At 34.5% G+C, this 22,137-nt stretch overlaps 1 protein-coding gene across 1 annotated transcript in view; it reads right to left on the bottom strand.

Moving 5' to 3' along the window:
* The window catches only part of LOC132745130 (phosphatidylinositol 5-phosphate 4-kinase type-2 alpha-like), a 45,401-nt gene that overhangs the window by 6,353 nt on the left and 16,911 nt on the right, over positions 1-22,137 (bottom strand). The window contains exons 5-8 of the mRNA XM_060733959.1: positions 5,559-5,705; positions 1,549-1,587; positions 833-946; positions 50-326 (exon numbers count right to left, since the gene is read on the bottom strand). Coding sequence (XP_060589942.1) covers positions 50-326; positions 833-946; positions 1,549-1,587; positions 5,559-5,705 — 577 coding nt within the window. The remainder of the gene's footprint in view (positions 1-49; positions 327-832; positions 947-1,548; positions 1,588-5,558; positions 5,706-22,137) is intronic.

Genomic DNA, 22,137 nt, shown 5'->3' with positions numbered 1-22,137 from the left:
AGTTGTGGAAAATAAAAAAAAAATCGTCCAGTACAAATATAATAGTTACCTTCAACACTTTTAATTCCAAATCTTTCTATATTAGGATCAATATCCCCATTATAAGCAGGCAAGACATTTGGCTGTGGACTGTCCGGTGGTGTAGGCGCAAACCCGGCAATTTCGTGGTTCTCTTCATATTCTAGTCCATTCTCCTCGTCCCCACTGACGGGCTCGTCGGAATCGGTGTTTGGTGCGTTCATTTCTGGTCCATCTGGGTCTATGCGGTCACAATCATGTATACCAACAATTAAACTATAGTCCATAAGGTGGAGATTTGCCAGAAACTGTAACAATATATCAATGTTTGGTTGCAAGGAAAATTAAACATTATTTACAAGGTTTGACTTTAGTTGTTTGCTATTGTGTCGAGTTTTCTGGACTTTTCTGTTATTGTTCTTTTTAAGACTTAGAATATTGTCCTTCAAAATTGTTAAACAATTGAACTAAGGATTTATAATATACAGTTAGAACACTGACATAAATGACAAAATCAGACTGTTTAACAAGTATAAATGATTATTTTAAAAGAATGTTTATGAATTTATATTTCTTCGAGTATAAATATAAGCAAGTAGATTTATATAATATAATAATATTTAAAGTTTTTTTAAATATTTTATGGTGCACCAACACAGTTTAGGTCATATGGCACCAAAACAGGAATGATGATTTTGGCTAACCTCCGGTGTTACAAACTTAAAGCAACACCAGGAGTCAAAGCCACCTCAACTGCTAGTGCTAGAAATGCATATAGACTCCAATAATTTGAAATAAGAATGTAAATTCTAACCTCCACATCTTTAGTTAGACTTGCCATCAAGATCTCCTTTGCATCTGGTCCTATATTTACCTTACCACCGTCTGTGAGAAAATCATTGTCTTTATAGGTGGGCAGTTCTTTAGCCTGAATAAGAAAGCAACAAATTTTACCCCCAGAATGCCAGGTGCAGTTATAACAAATCAAGGCTACCAGTATAAAGCCAGGCCGGATTGCACATCATTGTCAGACCAGACCCTGTACTGTTGACTAACCTCATTAATTTTTATGTTCCAATATGGAACTTATTGCATTATTAACCATTTCGATACTTGTAGCCCACCATCCCACCCAAATGAAACACAAATAATTTCTATATGGATAATCAACAAAAATGAATAATAAACCAGTTCATTCAAAATACCATGAATAACTAGGAACATTAAATGTTACGGTTCTGTGGAACCAATATTTCCATAGATGTTCATGATGTCAAGATTTTAAGTGTGACTAAAGGTTAACTACTCTGTATTCATAATATTATATTCATACAGATTCTGATAGGCATGGAACAGTTTTGAATTCAACCTATTCAATTTCAACAAAAGTGGAGTAAAGAATTTAAACTGAACACATATCACTTAAATATTAAATTAACAGTACAGTTTTTTAATATCATTATTAAAATTCAGAGAACATGCAAACAACAACAACTGATTCATACAAATTTTCTGAATCAATAAACTTACTTTTTCTTTATCACTTGCACATCTGTCCACTGTTGAACCCTGAAAATATCAAATATATCATACACAATATCTTAGCCAGCAAGTTTAAAACTCACATCTATAATTGACCATACAAGCTTAGAAATGTTTAATTTACAAAATGACATAATGGTTAGTATTACCCTTATGCGTATTAACTGCAGAGAAAATGTCAAAATTAGAGCACCATGTTGCATAATCAATGTGCAGTATGAACCAGAACCAATACTGTAGCCTGCTGAACACTTACCTACCTAATATCTTAAAACTGACTTTTCCCATCTTTCAATCTGGACAAAACCATCCATCAATTTTCAGGAAATTTTCAACAAATTTACTGACTGAATTTAAAAATAACAGACAGTGCAGATATAATGAGATGTCTGATGGCATGGACGTATTGGTCATCTTGGTCGACACTGGCTGCATGTGCAGAATTTGTTACCACTATCAGGCTACCAGTTAACTCTGATAATTATCAAAATCTATGACAGGCAGTTATAAATTTGATAACATGGAAAATCAATTACACAGATCTTAATTTAGGTAAGGAAAAAGTTTTCCTCTATAGGCAGTTAGGTTAAGTAATCATAAAATCTTTATATCAAATTTGATCTGACGGAATATATTTTCCTGTACAAAATAAATTAATAGTGCACTTAAATGTGTACTTTAACGGTATATGAAATCAACGAATTTCAATAAATACTGACAATAATCTATGAATAAACATGTTAATTTCCTGGATAGAACATTATTCATTAATAATATTAGTATGTTCTATATAAAAGCTCCTGAAGAAAACTTTCAGTACTGCTTGAACATTCTACTACTTGAATAACAATAAAATTATTTTCCTTCAAGGAAGAAAATGCCAACTGTTAGATTTCTGTGAATTATAAAACCAATTGGTTTATGCTTACAGCTAAAATTATTCGATTGTTTAGAATTAATTCATCTAATAGCAACTTGTAATTGAGTTCACTTCAATATTAAAGAAAATCATTTCAAACTTCCTAGAGGTCTATTAATTCTAGATTCTAAAATTCTATTTAACTGGCAACATTACTTTTTTGAATGCCCTTGACCTGGACTTGTACAAACTGAACTAAGAAGTTCTATGCCATTTGCATATAAAGGCAGCAAATTCTGCATATCAAATAAAACTATGTATTCTTAGTACATTGTACATGTACATCTAAACAGTCTAGCAATTGTCTTTCCACTTCACTGATCAAATTTAGTATTTTGACATTAAAGTCACTCATATTTTGCTAGGTCATTTCATTCTTTACATACATGTAGTTAGTACTGGCAAATGGTGGTCTGTTTGCTTCCCAATCGAGAAGCCAAAAATTCACAAACCTCTGAATTAATGATCTTGCTAGTAATTTTGTTCATAACACAGTCTTTGAAATAACTTATACAAGAAGCTATTTTTTTCTTATATTATTATGTTTATTATTTGTGTTTAGCAGTTTCTATCTGTTTCTCAAAAATTTCCAGTTCATACTTTTAACAACATTTCCCCCAAATTCCACCAGTATTGGTGGCAGGCATTACCAAAATGTTGGAAAAAAGGCCTGTTTATAATCATAAGTTTTATATTCTTAAGATGATCATCTATTTCACAAAATTAGCGAAACGGCCATGTTTTTCAATAAGTTCATAAGCTATAAGCTTTACATTTTAATCCAAAAGACTTTCAGGTATTTCATGAAAATAACTTCACACTGCTTTCTTCTTAAACTGAAATCCATCTATCCTATTTATAACTAAAATTCCATAAAATCAAACATCTTTCTGAATGGTAGACAGATTTAATGATTGAATTTTCGAGATTTCCCTGGAAATTTAACTCAATTTATAGGTCATTTAACAGACTAGACTCTGAGATTTATAGCTCATTCTAGTAGAATTTAATTAAATAAAGATTTCAGAAAAGCATCTAACATATAATCAGACTTATGAAATAGTGAGTGAAGAAATAACTGAGAAAATATTACATTTTCAATTTTAGTGAATAATCTTACTTCTCCCTCTTTCATAGACAAGATTTCAATTTCTCGGCAGTTAGTTAATACAGGGAGAATTTATTTGAGCCGCGTCATGACAAAATCAACGTAATGCATTTGCGACCAGCATGGATCCAGACCAGCCTCCGCCTCCGCGCAGTCTGATCAGGATCCATGCTGTTCGTTTACCAACTCTATTACAAGTAGAGAAACTGATAGCGAACAGCATGGATCCTGATCAGACTGCGCGGATGCGCAGGCTGGTCGGGATACATGCTGGTCGCAAACCCATTATGTTGGTTTTGTCGTGACGCAGCTCATTTTATTTCCATAAAAGCTTATAGACACAAATTCTAATCTGTTCTTACTAAGCAATGTGTGTAAAGTTTCTTGCTCATGGAAACAACACCTAGCCCCTGATGAAGTTCGAACCCGAGCGGTTGACAATCTATATAGTAGTCAGATACATGAACCTCATAGCCATGTCATCTCTTTATGGGCAGTTAGATTTATGGGCTTTAGACATTAATTTCCTAATATGATCTCAAATTAGTGTGTAATTAACAAGTTAATATCTGTAGTGGTTGATGGGATATGATGTTATACAAGAATTTTCATGTAAAACTTAAACCAAAGTGAAAGCCGACACTAGAGTAAGTAGTAAAGTCTCACTTCATTAAAACTATCTGAATAGTAAACCACAATATTATAATTGGGGTGCATACAAATAAAACAAGAGCTGTCCGTAAGACAGCGCGCTCGACTTTTTTATTGCTTGCCAATAAAAAAAGTTTTTGCAGTAAAAGGCAATACAAGAATCTCTGTATTTTTAAAGTGAACTAGTTGTTTGATACCCTTGAATATTACAGCAATGTTTATATGACATAATTTATGGTAAAGTGAACAAGTGGATAGGAATGAATTTTTTTAGATTTTTTAAGTTTTTTAGTGCTTGCCTATAATACAAAACATTGACAGTTAAGGGCCATAATTCAAATAAAATCTTTGACAGAATTACCTTCTCCTGGACATGTTTGGGAATCATGATTGTAAACAAGTATTCCAACTTTCAAATTAATATCTCAAACAGTTCAGTCAAAAAGTGGACTGGTACTAAAAACTTAACCAAGATTCTAAGTCGATAAAAGGCCTTAATTTTTAAAACAAACCCTTGACAGAGTTACCTTCTCTTGCGTACAGATGGGGGTAATGATGTGAAATAGCATTAAAAGTTTCAAAGCAATATCTCAAAGGGTTAAGGCAATAAGTGGATTTTACCCATATTCAATGTATTTTCTAAGTCAAAAAGGGGCATAATTCTGTCAAAAAACCTTGACAGAGTTATGTCCTCTTGTCTGTTGATGAAGGTCGTGATGGTAAACAAGTATGGTCAGTTTCAAAGCAATACCTCAATGGTTTTGAAATAAAGTGAGGTGGTACAAAAAACTTAACCAAGCTCAATACACTTTCTAAGTCAAAAAAGGGCCATAATTCTGTCAAAAACCTTGACAGAGTTATGTACTCTTGTCTGTAGATGGAGGTTATGATGGTGAACAAGTATGGTAAGTTTCAAAGCCATACTTGTAATACTTCTGAAATAAAGTGGGGTGGTACGAAAAACTTAACCAAGGTGTGACGCCAACGCCGACGCCGACGCCGGGGCGACTACAATAGCTCTCATATTCTTCGAATAGTCGAGCTAAAAATCATTCAAACATAACTATTCAAATATCATTAATGATGGTGATTCAATGCAAATAGCATCAAAGTAGCTTATGATTTCCTTTTCTCTTTAATCAAAGAAGAAAAATTCCCTCCTTTAAAAGGTATATGACTTTGTGTTATCAAATTAGAAGTTGTCTACATTCTAAAATCAAACAACTAGTTTAATTTCAAAATTTTCAAATTAAACAAAATTAAATGAACATATTTTGAAGTTTGAGCAGAATTTCATCAATTAAATCAACCAGTACCAACCTTTAAATCGTATTTTTTATGTAGAGGCAAACGAGGACTGAACACATTTCTCATGATGACCAGGTACGTTTCTACGTCATTCACCGTGATCCGGTACATACCCAGGTAGTGCGGTAACAATGTCTGTGCATGGCATTCAACGATATGCTGAAATATAGATAACTGGGTAATAATATTTTGATATGACATTTAACGGAAGTGTTGAAAAATAAAGATAACTTGGTAACAACATATTATCATGGGACTGAATGAAATGCTGAAATACTTGGAAAATAACATTTTGGCATGGCATTAAAGGGTTACAGGCTCTTTTGAAATGCATTTTGATTTTAAAAATTTAACAGGTATTCTTAGTTTGACTTATAAATCATGTTTGAATTGGATATATGTAATACTTTTGGAGAAAATCAAACCTTAACAAAAAGGTTAACCAGGGCAAAAATATGAGAGAGTGAGACTAAAACAAGAGGGCCATAATGGCCCTGAGGTCGCTCACTTGTATATAGGCCCCCCGACCCCCCCAACCTTGCAGGGCCAATTTCACCCAAGGGCTTTTATTTGCACAAACTTGGTAGACACCTATAAGAAGATGTTTCATGCTAAACATCTAAGCTCTAGCTTATTGGGCTTTTTAAAAGAAGATTACACATATAGTTAAAAACAATGACACCCCTGGGGCTGGGCCAGACCTTTTATTTGAACAAACTTTGTAGACACTTACTAGAAGATGTTTCATGCTTAATATCTAAACTTTAGCTATTTTCAAAGAAGATTTTAAGTTTTGCTACACACATATAAAGAAAATCAATGACCCCGGGGCGGAGCCAATTTTAACCCCAGGTCTTTTATTTGAACAAACTTTGTAGACACTGACTAAAAGATGTTTCATGCTTAATATCTTAACTCTAGCTATTTGGGTTTTTTCAAAGAAGATTTTTTAAGTTTTTGCTATACACATATAAGGAAAATCAATGACCCCCCAGGCGGTGCCAATTTTGACCCAAGGGCTTTTATTTGAACAAACTTGGTAAACACCTATTAGAACATGTTTGATGCTACATATCTTAGCCATAGCTCTTTGAGTTTTTTAAAAGAAGATTTTTTAAGTTTTTACTATATGCACATAAGGAAAATCAAAGACCCCCCCCCCCCCCGGGCGGGGCCAATTTTGACCCCAGGGCTTTTATTTGAACAAACTTGGTAGACACTTATTAGAACATGTTTCATGCTAAATATCTTAGCTCTAACTCTTTTGGTTCTTTAAAAGAAGATTTTTTAAGTTTTTACTATATGCATATAGGGAAAATCAATGACCCCTGGGGCGGGGCCAATTTTGACCCCAGGGCTTTTATTTGAACAAACTTGGTAGACACCCATTAGAACATGTTTGATGCTCAATATCTTAGCCATAGCTCTTTGAGTTCTTTAAAAGAAGATTTTTTAAGTTTTTTACTATATGCATATAGGGAAAATCAATGACCCCCCGGGGCGGGGCCAATTTTGACCCAGGGCTTTTATTTGAACAAACTTGGTAGACACCCATTAGAACATGTTTCATGCTAAATATCTTAGCTCTAGCTCTTTGGGTTCTTTAAAAGAAGATTTTTTAAGTTTTTACTATATGCATATAGGAAAAATCAATGACCCCCGGGGCGGGGCCAATTTTGACCCCAGGGCTTTTATTTGAACAAACTTGGTAGACACTCACTAGAAGATGTTTCATGCCATATATCTAAGCTCTAGCTCTTTTTTAAAAGAAGATATTTAAAGTTTTTTCTTTCGGTTGCCATGGCAACCAGAGTTCTGCATGGAATTAAATTCTTTGAACAATTTTTAAAGGTGACCACCAAAGGAACATTCCTGTGAAGTTTGGATGAAATTGGCTTAGTGGTTTATGAGGAGATGTCATTTAAAGTAAAAGTTTACGGACGGACGACGGACGGACGGACGGACGCCGGACGAAAAGCGATCACAAAAGCTCACCCTGTCACTTTGTGACAGGTGAGCTAAAAAGTGTTGGAGCAGCACAATAAATACTGTGTTCCTGTATTAACCACTCAAGGTGCTTGAATGATTAAATGCACTCTTAAGACGTCTAATTTATTTGTTCACACATATTTACTTAAGGATTATCTGCACTTTTAAAATAGAATACTTTCATGGCAATAAACCTGTATACCATGTTTGAATAGCTTTTAAAATTTCTGACAAAAAGGACCTTAATAAATGAAAAGGTTAACCAATGCCACGACTGACAAGATGGTCATGACAGAAGCTTCAAAAAGTGAAGCCAAAAATCACCAAGATCATCCAGGGTCCAACAGTTTGACAAGGAAATACAGGTCAGGTAAAGACTCTAGCAATAATTTTGTAACTTTAATGTTGTCAAAAAAACTGGCAAAATTAATATGTCAACATACAATTAACTATTATGTAAGGGTTTGTACCAGTACCAGATACAATAATTATGAACATCATAATTATAATAAAGCACATATTGAAAAGGGGGCGTCCGTGGCCGAGTGGTTAAAGTCGTTGACTTCAAACCACTTGCCCCTCACTACTGTGGGTTCAAATCCCGACAGGGACTTTGGATTCTTTCATGTGAGGAAGCTATCCAGCTAGCTTACGGAACGTCGGCGGTTCTACTCAGGTGCCTGTTCGTGCCTGAAATAATGCATGGAAGGGCACCTGAGGTCTTCCTCCACCAGTAAAGCTGGAACGTCGCAATATGACCTATACTGTGTCGATGTGACGTAAAACCAAAAAAAAACAAAACAAAAAACAAACATATTGAAAGGTTAGTATATATCTTGGTAAGGTTTATAAAGTATCACGGATCTATATGAGGGAAGTGTAATAGAACACTTGTTTACAATCGTTGCTGCAGATAAAGCCCTATAAAATGCAACAAAACAAATAAATCCACAATTGCTTGATGCAATGCCATTAAAAGGATAGAAAATTGATATGAATACTATTTCTATCTTCTCGTGCAATAACATAATTTATCTCTGCAGCAGCAAAAAACTTAACTATTCTAATATACTGCTTAATTGTGTAATAGATACCTCGTTTTTGTGCTGAGTGGACAATTTCTATATCTGTGTAATACTGAGATAAAAGGACTGTATTTGCATCAATTACAACATGAACAACAAACAAGTGGCTCCCTAGGATACTTTTATCAAGTTACTGCTGTAATTATTTCAGGATGAGATAACAGGAATTTATCAGTTGTAAAATATATATAACAGTACAAACACAGTTTAAACAAGAGCAATATATACCAGACTTCAGTGAGTCTACATTAACAAAGTTGAAAATTGGTCAGCCAACACTATAGAGCCTGGTCTGGCTAAACAAATGTACACACTCTACATCTTTTACATTCACTGTGCCTGTTTAAGGCTGCTTAAATAACAAGAGGGCCATGATGGCCCTGAGGTCGCTCACCTGTATATAGACCCCCCCCAACCCCCAACCACCCCAACAAACGTTGCAGGGTCAATTTAACCCAAGGGCTTTATTTGCACAAACTTGGTAGACACCCATAAGAAGATGTTTCATGCTAAACATCTAAGCTCTAGCTCATTAAGCTTTTTAAAAGAAGATTTTTTTTAAGTTTTTACAATACACATATGCATGCAGTTAAAAACAATGACACCCCTGGGGCCGGGCCAGTTTTGACCCCAGGGCTTTTATTTGAACAAACTTTGTAGACACTTACTAGAAGATGTTTCATGCTTAACATCTAAACTCTAGCTATTTGGGTTTTTTCAAAGAAGATTTTAAGTTTTTTGCTATACACATATAAAGAAAATCAATGACCCCCGAGGCGGTGCCAATTTTGACCAGATGTCTTTTATTTGAACAAACTTTGTAGACACTCACTAAAAGATGTTTCATGCTTAATATCTTAACTCTAGCTATTTGGGTTTTTTCAAAGAAGATTTTTTAAGTTTTTGCTATACACATATAAGGAAAATCAATGACCCCTGGGGCGGTGCCAATTTTGACCCCAGGGCTTTTATTTGAACAAACTTGGTAGACACCTATTAGAACATGTTTGATGCTAAATATCTTAGCCATAGCTCTTTGAGTTCTTTAAAAGAAGATTTTTTAAGTTTTTACTATATGCATATAGGGAAAATCAATGACCCCCCGGGGCGGGGCCAATTTTGACCCCAGGGCTTTTATTTGAACAAACTTGGTAGACACCCATTAGAACATGTTTCATGCTTAATATCTTAGCTCTAGCTCTTTGGGTTCTTTAAAAGAAGATTTTTTAAGTTTTTACTATATGCATATAGGGAAAATCAATGACCCCCCGGGGCGGGGCCAATTTTGACCCCAGGGCTTTTATTTGAACAAACTTGGTAGACACTCACTAGAAGATGTTTCATGCCAAATATCTAAGCTCTAGCTCTTATGGTTTTTTAAAAGAAGATATTTAAAGTTTTTTCTTTCGGTTGCCATGGCAACCAGAGTTCTGCATGGAATTAAATTCTTTGAACAATTTTTAAAGGTGACCACCAAAGGAACATTCCTGTGAAGTTTGGATGAAATTGGCTTAGTGGTTTATGAGGAGATGTCATTTAAAGTAAAAGTTTACGGACGGACGACGGCCGGACCCGGACGAAAAGTGATCACAAAAGCTCACCCTGTCACTTTGTGACAGGTGAGCTAAAAATGGGCTTGGTTCCAGGTTTATTAGGTTTAATTGGATTTTAATTTGGAAATGTGAATAGATTGCAGGCACTTAAAAAAAATAGAGTTATGAGTAGAGTTATGGCCCTTGGCAACCTGTTTGAAGATTATCAGAAGTAGACAATCTCGATTATGTTAATCTCATAAATGTAAAACTTTCTAAGAGTATATTACTTGAACATTAAATATAAACTTTTACAAAACCAAAAACCTGACAAAATCTAACCATCATCCTGAGATAGGCCTCTAAGTCCACAAACATAGTCAACCTGAGCATGCTAAACCGTGCAGTCTGAACACTGCTCTTATACCACAACAGTAACTTAACTTTTGTAGTTCAATGTTAAAATCCCTTAATCTGTTAATGGACTGTTCCAAATTCAAAGCTGGGCGACTCCATTACACAAAATCAGCTGGTAAAGTGTTTCAAAGATTTTTATAAAGATAAACTGTATGTATTGAATTGTAAATGCAGTTGTATTTACATTTAGTCTGAGTATAATATAGTCATTTTACCCCCGCATATTAAATATTAAAACTATCTCCAATATCATAATTATATGCATTAAGTATGCATTTGCACTGGAATTCTAACTTGAAAACTTAAAAGGGCCTAAATTTAAAAGACAAGAGGGCCATGATGGCCCTAGATCGCTCACCTGAATTATCAAACTCATCCAAACAATTACCTAGACAAGCATTCTGACCAAGTCTCATGACAGGTGAGTCAAAAATGTGACCACTACAGTGTTAACAAGGATTATCCATATTTGAGCAGTGCGACCTAGTTTTTTACCCAGGTGACACATATTCAAACTTGACCTAGAAATCATCAAAACAAACTTTCAGACCAATTTCCAGGATACTTGGATCAAAACAGTAGCAACTAGAGTGTTAACAAGATTTTTCTATTTTTAGCTCCGGTGACCTAGTTTCACATGCGATTTCGAACTCATCCAAGCAATTACCTAGACAAACATCCTGACCAAGTTTGATGATAATTGAGTCGAAAATGTGACCACTAGAATGTTAACAAGGTTTTTCCATATTTGGGCGGTGTGACCTAGTTTTTCATCCAAGATGACCCATGTTCGATCTTGACTTAGAAATCATCAAAACAAACTTTCAGACCAATTAACAGAATATTTGGATCACAACAGTAGCCACTAGAGTGTTAACAAGATTTTTTCTATTTTTAGCTCCTGTGACCTAGTTTTTCATCCGAAATGTCCCATGTTCGATTTATTCCCAGCAATGACCTAGACAAGTTTCCTGACCAAGTTTGATGACAATTGAGTCAAAATTGTGACCACTAGAGTGTTAACAAGGTTTTTCTATTTTTAGCTCCTGTGACCTAGTTTTTCACCCGGAGCTATCACCTAGACAAGCATCTTGATCAAGTTTGATGATGATTGATGCAAAAATGTGACCGCTAAAGTGTTAACAAGGTTTTTCTATTTTTAGCTCTGGTGACCTACTTTTTCATCCGAGATGACCCATGTTCGAACTCATCCAAGCTATCAACTAGATAAGCATCCTGACCAAGTTTGATGATGATTGATGCAAAAATGTGACCACTAAAGTGTTCACAAGGTTTTTCTATTTATAGCTCCGGTGACCTAGTTTTTTCATCCGAGATGACCCATATTCGAACTCATCCGAGCTATTATCTAAACAAGCATCCTGACAAAGTTTGATGATGATTGGGTCAAAAATGTGACCACTAGAGTGTTCACAAGGTTTTTTCTATTTTTAGCTCCTGTGACCTAGTTTTTCATCAGAGATGACCCATGTTCGAACTCATCCAAGCAATTGACTAGACAAGCATTCTGACCAAGTTTGATGATGATTGGTTCAAAAATGTGACCACTAGAGTGTTCACAAGGTTTTTCTATTTATAGCTCCTGTGACTACTTTTTCATCCGAGATGACCCATGTTCGAACTCATCCAAGCTATCACCTAGACAAACATCCTGACCAAGTTTGATGATGATTGGGTCAAAAATGTGACCTCTAGAGTGTTCACAAGGTTTTTCTATTTTTAGCTCTTGTGACCTAGTTTTTCATCCGAGATGACCCATGTTCGAACTCATCCGAGCTTTCAACTAGATAAGCATCCTGACCAAGTTTGATGATGATTGAGGCAAAAATGCGACCGCTAGAGTGTTCACAAGTAATTGTGGACGGCCGGACGGACGACGGACATTCACCGATCCTAAAAGCTCACCCTGAGCAAGCTCAGGTGAGCTAAAAATCAACCTCCTATCACAAAACAAAACTATTTATTTCCCTACAGTTTACTTCACTCAGGAATTTGTTTTGCAATTAATTGCACTTTACCACTCAATGTCCGCTTTTTTAAATGTTGTATAAGGGCATAATAATTACAGTTAGAAGCCTAACATGGATAATTAAACAATATGTGTATGATAACAGAATAGTTGTAATGTTCTAGGCATTATATTTTGGATTAGTTTTTGGTTCTATTAATGAGAAGCATGTGTATTTAAAGACAATGAAGAACCTTGAACCCAATGACAAGACTACTGACTGAAGTAACACCGAAAGTCCAGAAAATTTAAGTGAAAAAGAGCAGTAGAAAAAAAAAAATTGGGAATCCAAAAACAATAAATTTTAATTTTGCAAAATTTTTAAAAAAAACCCAACTGATCTAAAAAAAATTGATCAGTTCAATAAATCTTTTCCCAAAGGAAACTTAAACATAAACAATATGTATAATAGGCTATACTTCCTGCAGTAATTCAACCATGGTAAAAAATATGTCTCGACTGACTTGTGACATAGAATAAAATTCAGTTTTCATCATTATAGGAACAATCATAATCAAAGTGAATAATCATAGCTTGTAATAAATGCTTCATTACCCTGCTGAATTTGTAAAACATTTCTGTGTTTGAAAAAATCGATCAGTAAAAATCGACTAAACAGATTCTCATTTCCCAAGATGCATTGCTTTACTGCTGCATATAAAGTTTGCTTTTATATAATTTAGAGCAATTTAACTTAAAAGTGCAACTTACTTGAGGACTTGAAATACTTGAGCCCGCTAGTTTAGCTAACATATTATAACACTAAGTACTTGTAATATTTGTTCATTAATTTTTACACTCAGTTTACCTCTATTATAAGAGGACAAATTGCTTGTTGGATTTTATCTTAAGATGTCCCCCATTTGAATACAAAAAAAATTAATCAGTTTCAACTACTAACAAGTCCTACAAAATTGCAATTGTTCCCAAAAATAAGTTTTGAAATTCCGATTAAGCTGGAAAACTGCTTTGTATTTTTCTTCAAATTTACTAAATCTCCAAACAAAAAGTTTCCTTTTAGGTTATAATTCATTAATGACATTGCCCCAGGACACATTCAAAAAATGGTGAGGGAATAAAAAAAACCCTACTAAAGACATAAGGTTACAATTGAATGGCAACATATGCCATGCGAATTGTTGACTAGTACTGGCTTAAACTGGCTGTAATACATTGTAATCATTAGTAGCAAAAACCCTGTTGTTATTTCTACACTCATGTTAACCATGTTTTTCTGGTTACAATAATTACTATCTCAAGACTATAAAGTGGAAGCTGTGAGTGTTTACAGTGATTGTTGAAATATTGAACAAAATATTGATTCCATCCAACACTCAATAAAAGACAACATTTTTTGCTTGTTTTATTTTTTTATAGCAGCCATTTATTCTAGAGATAACTAATGATTTTAGTAAACACTTCAAAAAACTATGACAATTCTCTCCAATATTACGGAAATATTTGTTGATGTTTTTATCATAATCAGTTAAAATAACAGGAGATTTCTGACATGCACTCAATATCAGTCTTCTTTATTATTGTAAAATAAAGACAAATAATAATAATAATAATAATAACAACAGACAAACTTTAAAAATAAAAATTATTAAAGAGCCAGAACTGGAAAATGCTGAAGATATGCACAACTAAACTTTGTAAAGTTTGGATGAAACTGCACCAGTAAATTCTGAGGAGTGGGCTGGATAAGTTTTGTGACGGACAGACAGACATACAGACATCCGGCTGAAATGGAATAAGGGGCCATTATTTTGTTATTTTCTATTGTTTAATAGAGGGCCTGAATGGCCCCTTACTCTATTGTTACGGAATGAACTCAATTGTTCTCTTTTGTTCTGTTTACAGTTACATGGCCCCCTACTTCTCTTAAATAGCCCGTGAGACAGACAGACAGATGGACAGACAGAGAAGGGAGAAGTGATCCCTATAAGTCACCACTACTCGGTAGAGGTGACACAAAAAGAAACAGAATTCTGAACCCAGATTCCCATAAGACATGCATGTCAGTTAAAAAACTTGACAATTTCAAAAAATATTTTAAGCAAGGGAAGCAAGATATACCTTGGAAAAGGTTAACGTTCTGATTGACTACTTAACATTCTTTTAACTTAAACATACAAAACTTGGCAGTCCAACAGTGCATTTTACCAATATTTTTGAACTAGAGTCTTGTGCCACTCACAGAGTTAATGAACTTTTCATCCAGTCAAGCCTGATAAATGACCACCAGAGTCATGCAGGCTAGCCCGCACATCCATGCAGTCCTATGACTGGCCTGCAACTTAAACTTTTCATCTCCAAAGCTTCAAAATTGATAATGGGCTATTCCAAAAAATTGGAACCTCAGCTAGCATGTCCACTTAAAAAATTCAGAAAGTTTAAAGATCAAAATTATAATTTTCACCGAAACAAAAATGACTGAACATTGTTAGATTAGCCAAAGAAATAGCAATAAAATACTTGGCTTATTTAGATATTCTATGCACAACATCAACTTTCTATACAATTATCGAGACTGTACACACTTAATTCTTCTTCCCCTAATTTGGTATTCCATGCATGTATCGGTTGTCTGTTCTTAAATGTCCTGCTAACTATATAGGGTCTGTATTTGGGCAAAACGTAACCACTTAATAAAATGAATACATCACCCGCCATACACTTTCATCAATTTTTCCTAATACTCGAAAGTCTTCTCTGTTAAAGGATTACATTTCTCCAATGCCTGCAGGTCCCATAACTCTTTATTAGACATGTTTATGGGGAACAAAAATAACTGACCATGCTTTTAGAAAACCAGAATGCTGAGAAAATTTGATGCTTTTGATTTAAAAAATGTTCTTTTCATAGAAGTTTGAAAAAGAATGCATTATACCTGAAGGAAAGAAATATGCTTGCACATTTCCTCAAGAGTGAATGGCATAATAAGTAATGCATAACAAGAGCCGGTTGAACCGGCTGATGCTCCCATACTCAGTTTTGGACACAGAAAAGTATATCTTTTGTAGTTTTGAGATTTATGTCCCACACAAAGTTCAAAATGTGATAATTTCAAACTTAGGCAAGGCAGAGTTACTGTTCTTCGCCTTGCACTTCCACTCAATGAGATCTAACTACGGACTTGCACGCAACATATCGTATCAATATGGTGATCTTTTCTGTGAAATAGTTGTAAAATCCGAATTCAAAAAACAAAGTTATGGGCCAGACATGATTTTGCTGCAAGGTCATGCTGTGACCTTGACCTTCAAGGTAGTGACCCAAATGTTGCTTGCCACACATAGTCTCAATATGGTGATTATTTATGTGACATAAATGTAAAATCCGAAGTTATGGGCAGGACACGATTTTGCTTCAAGGTCAGGCTGTGACCTTAACCTTCAAGATAGCGAACCAAATGTTGAGCGTGACACGTTGTCTGAATATGGTGATCATTTCTGTGAAATAGTTGTAAAATCCAACTTTAAATAACAAAGTTATGGGCCGGACACGAATTAGGGACGTACATAAGGACGGACGTTCTAACAGGAGAGTAATAATGTGACTACTCTATTTATCTTTTTAGCCACACCAAAGAAAATAGCCACATAAAAGCATTACGGAATGAATGACATAAATGAGAAAGAACAGTTACCTATTGTCCCTCTAGCCACAAAATTACTGCCCTGTGAGTGCGGACTGTCAGACAGACAACCCGGCGACTATATGCTCCCCCGAAATTTTTCAGGGAGCATAAAAACACTGCTAATTGTTTAAAACCAAATTTTAAATAGGAGCATAATATTTACTTTTAGTTCTGGACAGCATATTTTTTTCTGTTGAGAAAATATATAGGAAAAATCATATGATACAGCTTTATAAAGTGACTATGTGGTTAAAAAGATTTCAGATGAAACAATTGCACCAGTCATCCTCTTGACATTTTATACAAAGAAAAAAAGACAAACATTTCCTTTGATGCTCAGTACACCTGTAAATAAGATTATCAGGTTTTTAGACCAGAGGGCTGGCCTTGTAAACACAATTAGAATGTCACACAATTAATGTCAACCTTATGTTTAAAGCTTTACAATATTTTATTTCTTAACTCTGATTTTTCACATTTATTTTCTGAAGAACAAACCCTCAATTTAAGGATCATTCTTAGTAAGTTTCATCAAAATATGTGAGGCTGCAGTGAGAGCATGTTCTCAGTTATGGGAATCTCAAGAATTGAAAGCATTTCATATTGAAAGTCCATAATCTCTATAACAGCTTAGTTCAAGGATACAATATTTCAAATGACACTGGAATATTAATATCAAGTGTTCATAAACATTTTAACAATCAATCAACACAAACTATTAACTGCTTTATATAAACATGTTTACTTAGAACTCAATTACTGACAAACAATAAAACCTGTTACTCTCAAGATCACTGCCAGCTAAACAGTAGTTTTAGAGTCCATTAATGATTGGTCTATGAAATGTCAAATGGTGACAAATTGCCATGAACTAACATTTTCCAGCAGGCAAGCAAGTGATTTCATATTTCCAGATCAAAGATATACTTGTTACATGGAGCAATAAATAAATTGTTGTTAAAGATAATAATGTAACATTCTCCAATATTTACACACATTAAAACTCTTTCCCATACTGATATTGTGCAATGTTTTCATTCATCTTTTAAACTTTAGAACAGTTCATTTTGAGTTTGGTGGCAGTTAATGAATGCACCAGTTAGTGGTGTACCGACATAATCCCCTTCAGACAAATTATCCCCTCCATGTTTTGTTTGTTTGTTTTGGGTTTTACCTCACATCGACACAGTATAGGTCTTATTGCGAAGTTCCAGCTTTACTGGTGGAGGAAGACCTCAGGTGCCCCTTCCTTCATGTACTTTTAGCTCTTAACAAATTTTGACCCCTCCCCCTTTGGAAGGGCAGGAAATTGCAGACAATATAAGCTGAGTTTTTGCATTTTGTTAATCCCCACACTTCCTGGTCATTGTGACCCGAGATATTTCCAAACCACAGTGCCATGGGCTTTCCCCATCTGAATGTCTCTGTAGAGCATGTCCTTTACCAAGGGTTTGTCCCCACTTTTTGGGCATGGGTTAATAATTGGGGACTAGAGAAAATTATTTAAATTTCAAATACCCTGATTTTAATTTACCATGTCATTTTTGGGGCCCAGGTTTCTACACTAAAAAACGGGATTTTTAAACCCAAAAAACCACCCCAAAACCCAATCAGGATAATTAAAAATTAAATTCCTTTCACACTGCTGTGTTTAATTTTTTAAACCCCTCCCCCTTTCAAAAACCCATTTCCCTCTCATGAAACAAAAGGCACTAGGGCCCCCCCCCCGGCTTTTTGGGCCTTTAAATTATTTTTTAAAATGTCCTTTTTGGGGCCCCAAACACATTTTTCCCCCTTGAGAAATTTGTTTTTTACAAAAAGGGGAGCCCCTTTGGGGGCGCCCCCCCAAAAAAATTTTTTGGGAAACATGGGGACGGGCTAAAAATCGGCCTCACGGTCGATGTTTAAGGTGAGGTGTAAACCAACCTTGAAAATTCTTTTACCTCTATCTCATTTTGCATTAGAAGTTTAGCAGCACTTTGAAATCAGTTTTTGAATGGAAAAAAAAACAATGCAAAAAATAGTGGTTTGAATTTTTCGCAATTTTGAGACGTTTCCCCCCGTTTGCCATGGTAACAGGAAATTTAAGATTGAGCATGTTGCTTACAGGAGGTTATGTTTCCGTCTAACATAATGTGCCAAGTTCTCATCAGTTATTGAAGCCATTTTTTTTCATAGTTTATAGCAGTTAGCTGGAACTTGCAACAGGAGGCTTTTTCAATGCAAACACGGCCATTTTTCCCCACAATATGCCTTCATGAGGGAAAGCGGCCGTTAAAGTTGCAATTTTTAGCCTTACATTTTCTGTCCACCAGCCTAATATGCAGGTTCAATACTGATGACAGCTGAAATTATTTCACAGATTTTGGACCAGGATAATCCCTTTGTAAGGGCCAAAGCCTGCGGGGGGTGGGGGGGGGGGGGGGGGGGGGGAGTAAACTCCAATATACAAAATTAATTAACAATTAAAACAGGCTGACTTGTTAGAAACAAACATGTTTGTTTCCTAACATAAATCCGACCCATTTTTCATTAGAAATAATTCCAAATAAAGAGAAAAAACAAAAATTTTCTATTCTGGAAAAGTGATTTTTATTATTTGAATAAAGTATATCAAAAGAACAATTAAACAAAATGTATAACACAGTTCTGATTTGTCTATTCATGTAAAACTTACTAATAAATTATATCTTGGCCAACACATAGCTATAACATCAAAAAAAGGACTTCACTTTTTAATCTATTTATAGTGTCATAGTTAAATAAAAGGTTTGATATTTATAAAATGTATATTAACTATCAAAATTAAAAACATTATGAGCTACATCTCTTTTTAAAATTTAAGTTCTATGTTTGTTTCATAAACCACTTGAATAATAACTTCATGAATAACATGTTGTATGTTGTTAATAAAATAACTATAGTCCAATGATCAACTTCCCTGTCTGATGTTACACTGTCTAATTGATCATTATTAATTCATCTATCAGACTACAATTGCACCATAACTGTCAATTACTTTACTTTCGCTAAATAACACATCAAATATAAGGCCTAAAAATTCAGTCAAGGACAAATTGCTTAATTAACACAAGTGTTTTCACAATAAGCAGCTGGTAATGGGCAAAATTAATTATCTGTTTGTTTAATGAGCAATTTGATTCATCTAGGTTGAGCATCATTCTATTTCTAGCAGTAATCATCATAACATATCTTTATTCCAGCGGGCAAACAAAACATTTACAAGTATCTCTTTTTTGTTGTTGTTGTTGTGATTTCAGACAGATAATCACAACATGGCTTTCAAGTCAGAAAGAGCTCTCTGCAGGCCTATAGTGGTTGTAATGATTGCTGACTGAATCACTTACCCCCACACCTTTGAGCAATAAACTGTAGCTTATATCCCAATCACGTTCTTACAGCGACCTAAACCGGTATTTTACAGGACTTAGATGTGCATTAGGTGTTCACAGGATTTTTATAGTTACAATGGTGTTCCTAGGACATTTCAGTCTCCGGGATGCACTAAAACACTGATCATTAGCATGTTCAGAAAGATTGTTGTCAGGCTAGGTGTCCTGAGGCAGAAATAGGGTCTTCCAAGCAACTTGACTTGTTTCAGACTTTACAGTGTCCATGGGGTTTAAACTTCATTTTAAGGTTCTGCTTCGAATGCTGTAAGGTCGCAAGTCCAGTGTGGACAGGGGTATTAAGGTCAGTGATCCAAGCACTTCAGGTGTAAGATTCACCATGTAAATTATCAAGGATGATAATGACCTTCTCTTTTGGTTGGGTTTTCCATTGCGCATCAACACAGTGGCAACAATTTTCAAGCTTTACTGGTGGAGGCACTCGGGGCCCCATTCCATGCTTATTTCTGGCACTATTTTGGCACACTGAGAAAAAAAAACTGCAGTTTATTTTTAAAGCGGGGATTATACTAAGCTTCCTCCCCTTTTGAAAGAAACCACTTTTTATGACCCAAAGTCGGGGTTTAAAAACCTCTTTGGAAAGTACAAGGGCCCTATTTTTGATTTGTTTTTAAATTTCTTTTTTCCCAAATGTTGCCACCACTTTTCAAACTTTATTAGGGGTCTTTTAAAGGGGGATATTTTTTAATTTTTTAATTTTTCTTTACATTTTTTTTTTTTAACATCTTTATACAAAAATATTATACCCTTTTGTTCCCCTTTTAGAAAATTTTTTTCAAAAAAAAATCCCAAAAATTTTTTTTTTCCTAACCCAAACTTATGTATGATAAATCTTTTTCAATTTGGGGGACTAAATTGCAGCTTAAAGCTTTATGAGCCAATTTTCTTACTTAATATTCAGTTACTCAACCATAAACAATGATTTATGCTTTTACAAATTTTATTAAATACTCCCGTAATCCACAGGGAGGAAATTAAATAGCATCTCTTACTCTTCAATAACCTTAGAGAGGGAACATACAGCCTGTTGAAAAATTAGGAATGAAAATTTATTAAGTGGAAAAACAGTTGGAATGCCAGTTCTTATTAAAAAAGATATAAGTTTGTAAATAGATGCCAAACGTTAGAAATTTAACGGCCTTTAATTTTCCTCTTGATGGCATTTTTGGCAACAATGTCGAGTTTTTTTATTTCACAATTTTGAACGAGAGTTTATAAATGTTTTACCGTTTATTGGAACATTCTTCCCTTGTCTGCATCATATTTAGAGAAATATAATTTAATCTATAGATTTTAGTCTAAATATTTTTTTGTATGTGCAGGTGTGTGGGGTGGAGGGGGTGGAGGAGGGAGGTTTAAGTCTACCCTACCCCTACATATTTCATTTTAGTAAGCATTGTTCTTCATAAGATTTTTTAAAGAAAAATCTTGGTGCATTGTTTCTTTTTTAAGGAAATACAATGAAGCATGTTGTTAAGGAAATATCTTAAGACAAATGTAAATCTTTTATCTAGATCTTCAACTATAAATTACTCTTCTTAACTCATACTTTTCTTTTAGAGGCAAGTGGACAACTAACAATTGCCTGCCTGTAGATTCAAATAATCTATTTTTTTCAACACATATATCAATCATATTTAAACCTGACTAAGATGGATTATTCATTATATTCCAGAGAAAAGTCACGATCATTTTCTTCCTTCAAACATACTCAAGTTCACTGCCAATTTTCATCATTGGTTATTTCAGGTACTCCTCTATATATACATTGTATTACCTTTACAAATGCTTTGAAGTTGTTTTTATTTTAAGAGTTTGAAGGTGATAAGTTAACAGTTACTGTAATGAAAGTTAAAATGACCTGGTTCTTTACTGATAACATTGGTCAGTGTCACTGTCTATGTTCACACTATTTTATTCATCATCCTGGTTTATTATAAGGCAATTGGACTTTTACAGCTGGGGTTTCTTTACCTGAAGACATGGATACCTGCCCATTTAAATCCTTTTTGTCTGTAAGCGGACAGTATTAAAGTTGAATAGTTATGTAATGGCAATGATTTGTTGTTTTTTTTTTAAATGCAGATTTCAACACATTTCAAGTAATTTCTCAGTAATTGGTCCGCTAACCAGACTTTTCTGTGCTGGCACTGTATAGTTCACTTATATTCAGTCAGTAAATATTTTGAAGTTTTCCCTATAAATAATGGATTGAAAAATGAACAAGTCCATTTGTGATAAAGGTTGACAATAGACAGTCCCATATACATAGCAAGGTAAGTCTATTAAAAAAAATTAGTATATAGGGATTGTCAATTTTACAACATTTAAAGACAGCTTTTCATGACTTCCAATGTGCAGTGTTACTGTACAATTTATTTCTTATTTTGTTTACAATAAATCTTTAGCATTAACATTTTTTTAAAGCAAAAAAGAATGAACGTAACCTTTTCTTTACTATGATT

Source organism: Ruditapes philippinarum, unplaced genomic scaffold, assembly GCF_026571515.1.
Source record: "Ruditapes philippinarum isolate M1 unplaced genomic scaffold, ASM2657151v2 ctg153_1_1_1_1, whole genome shotgun sequence".
NCBI classification, from domain to species: domain Eukaryota; kingdom Metazoa; phylum Mollusca; class Bivalvia; order Venerida; family Veneridae; genus Ruditapes; species Ruditapes philippinarum.
This window is presented reverse-complemented; position numbering and strand designations above follow the sequence as displayed.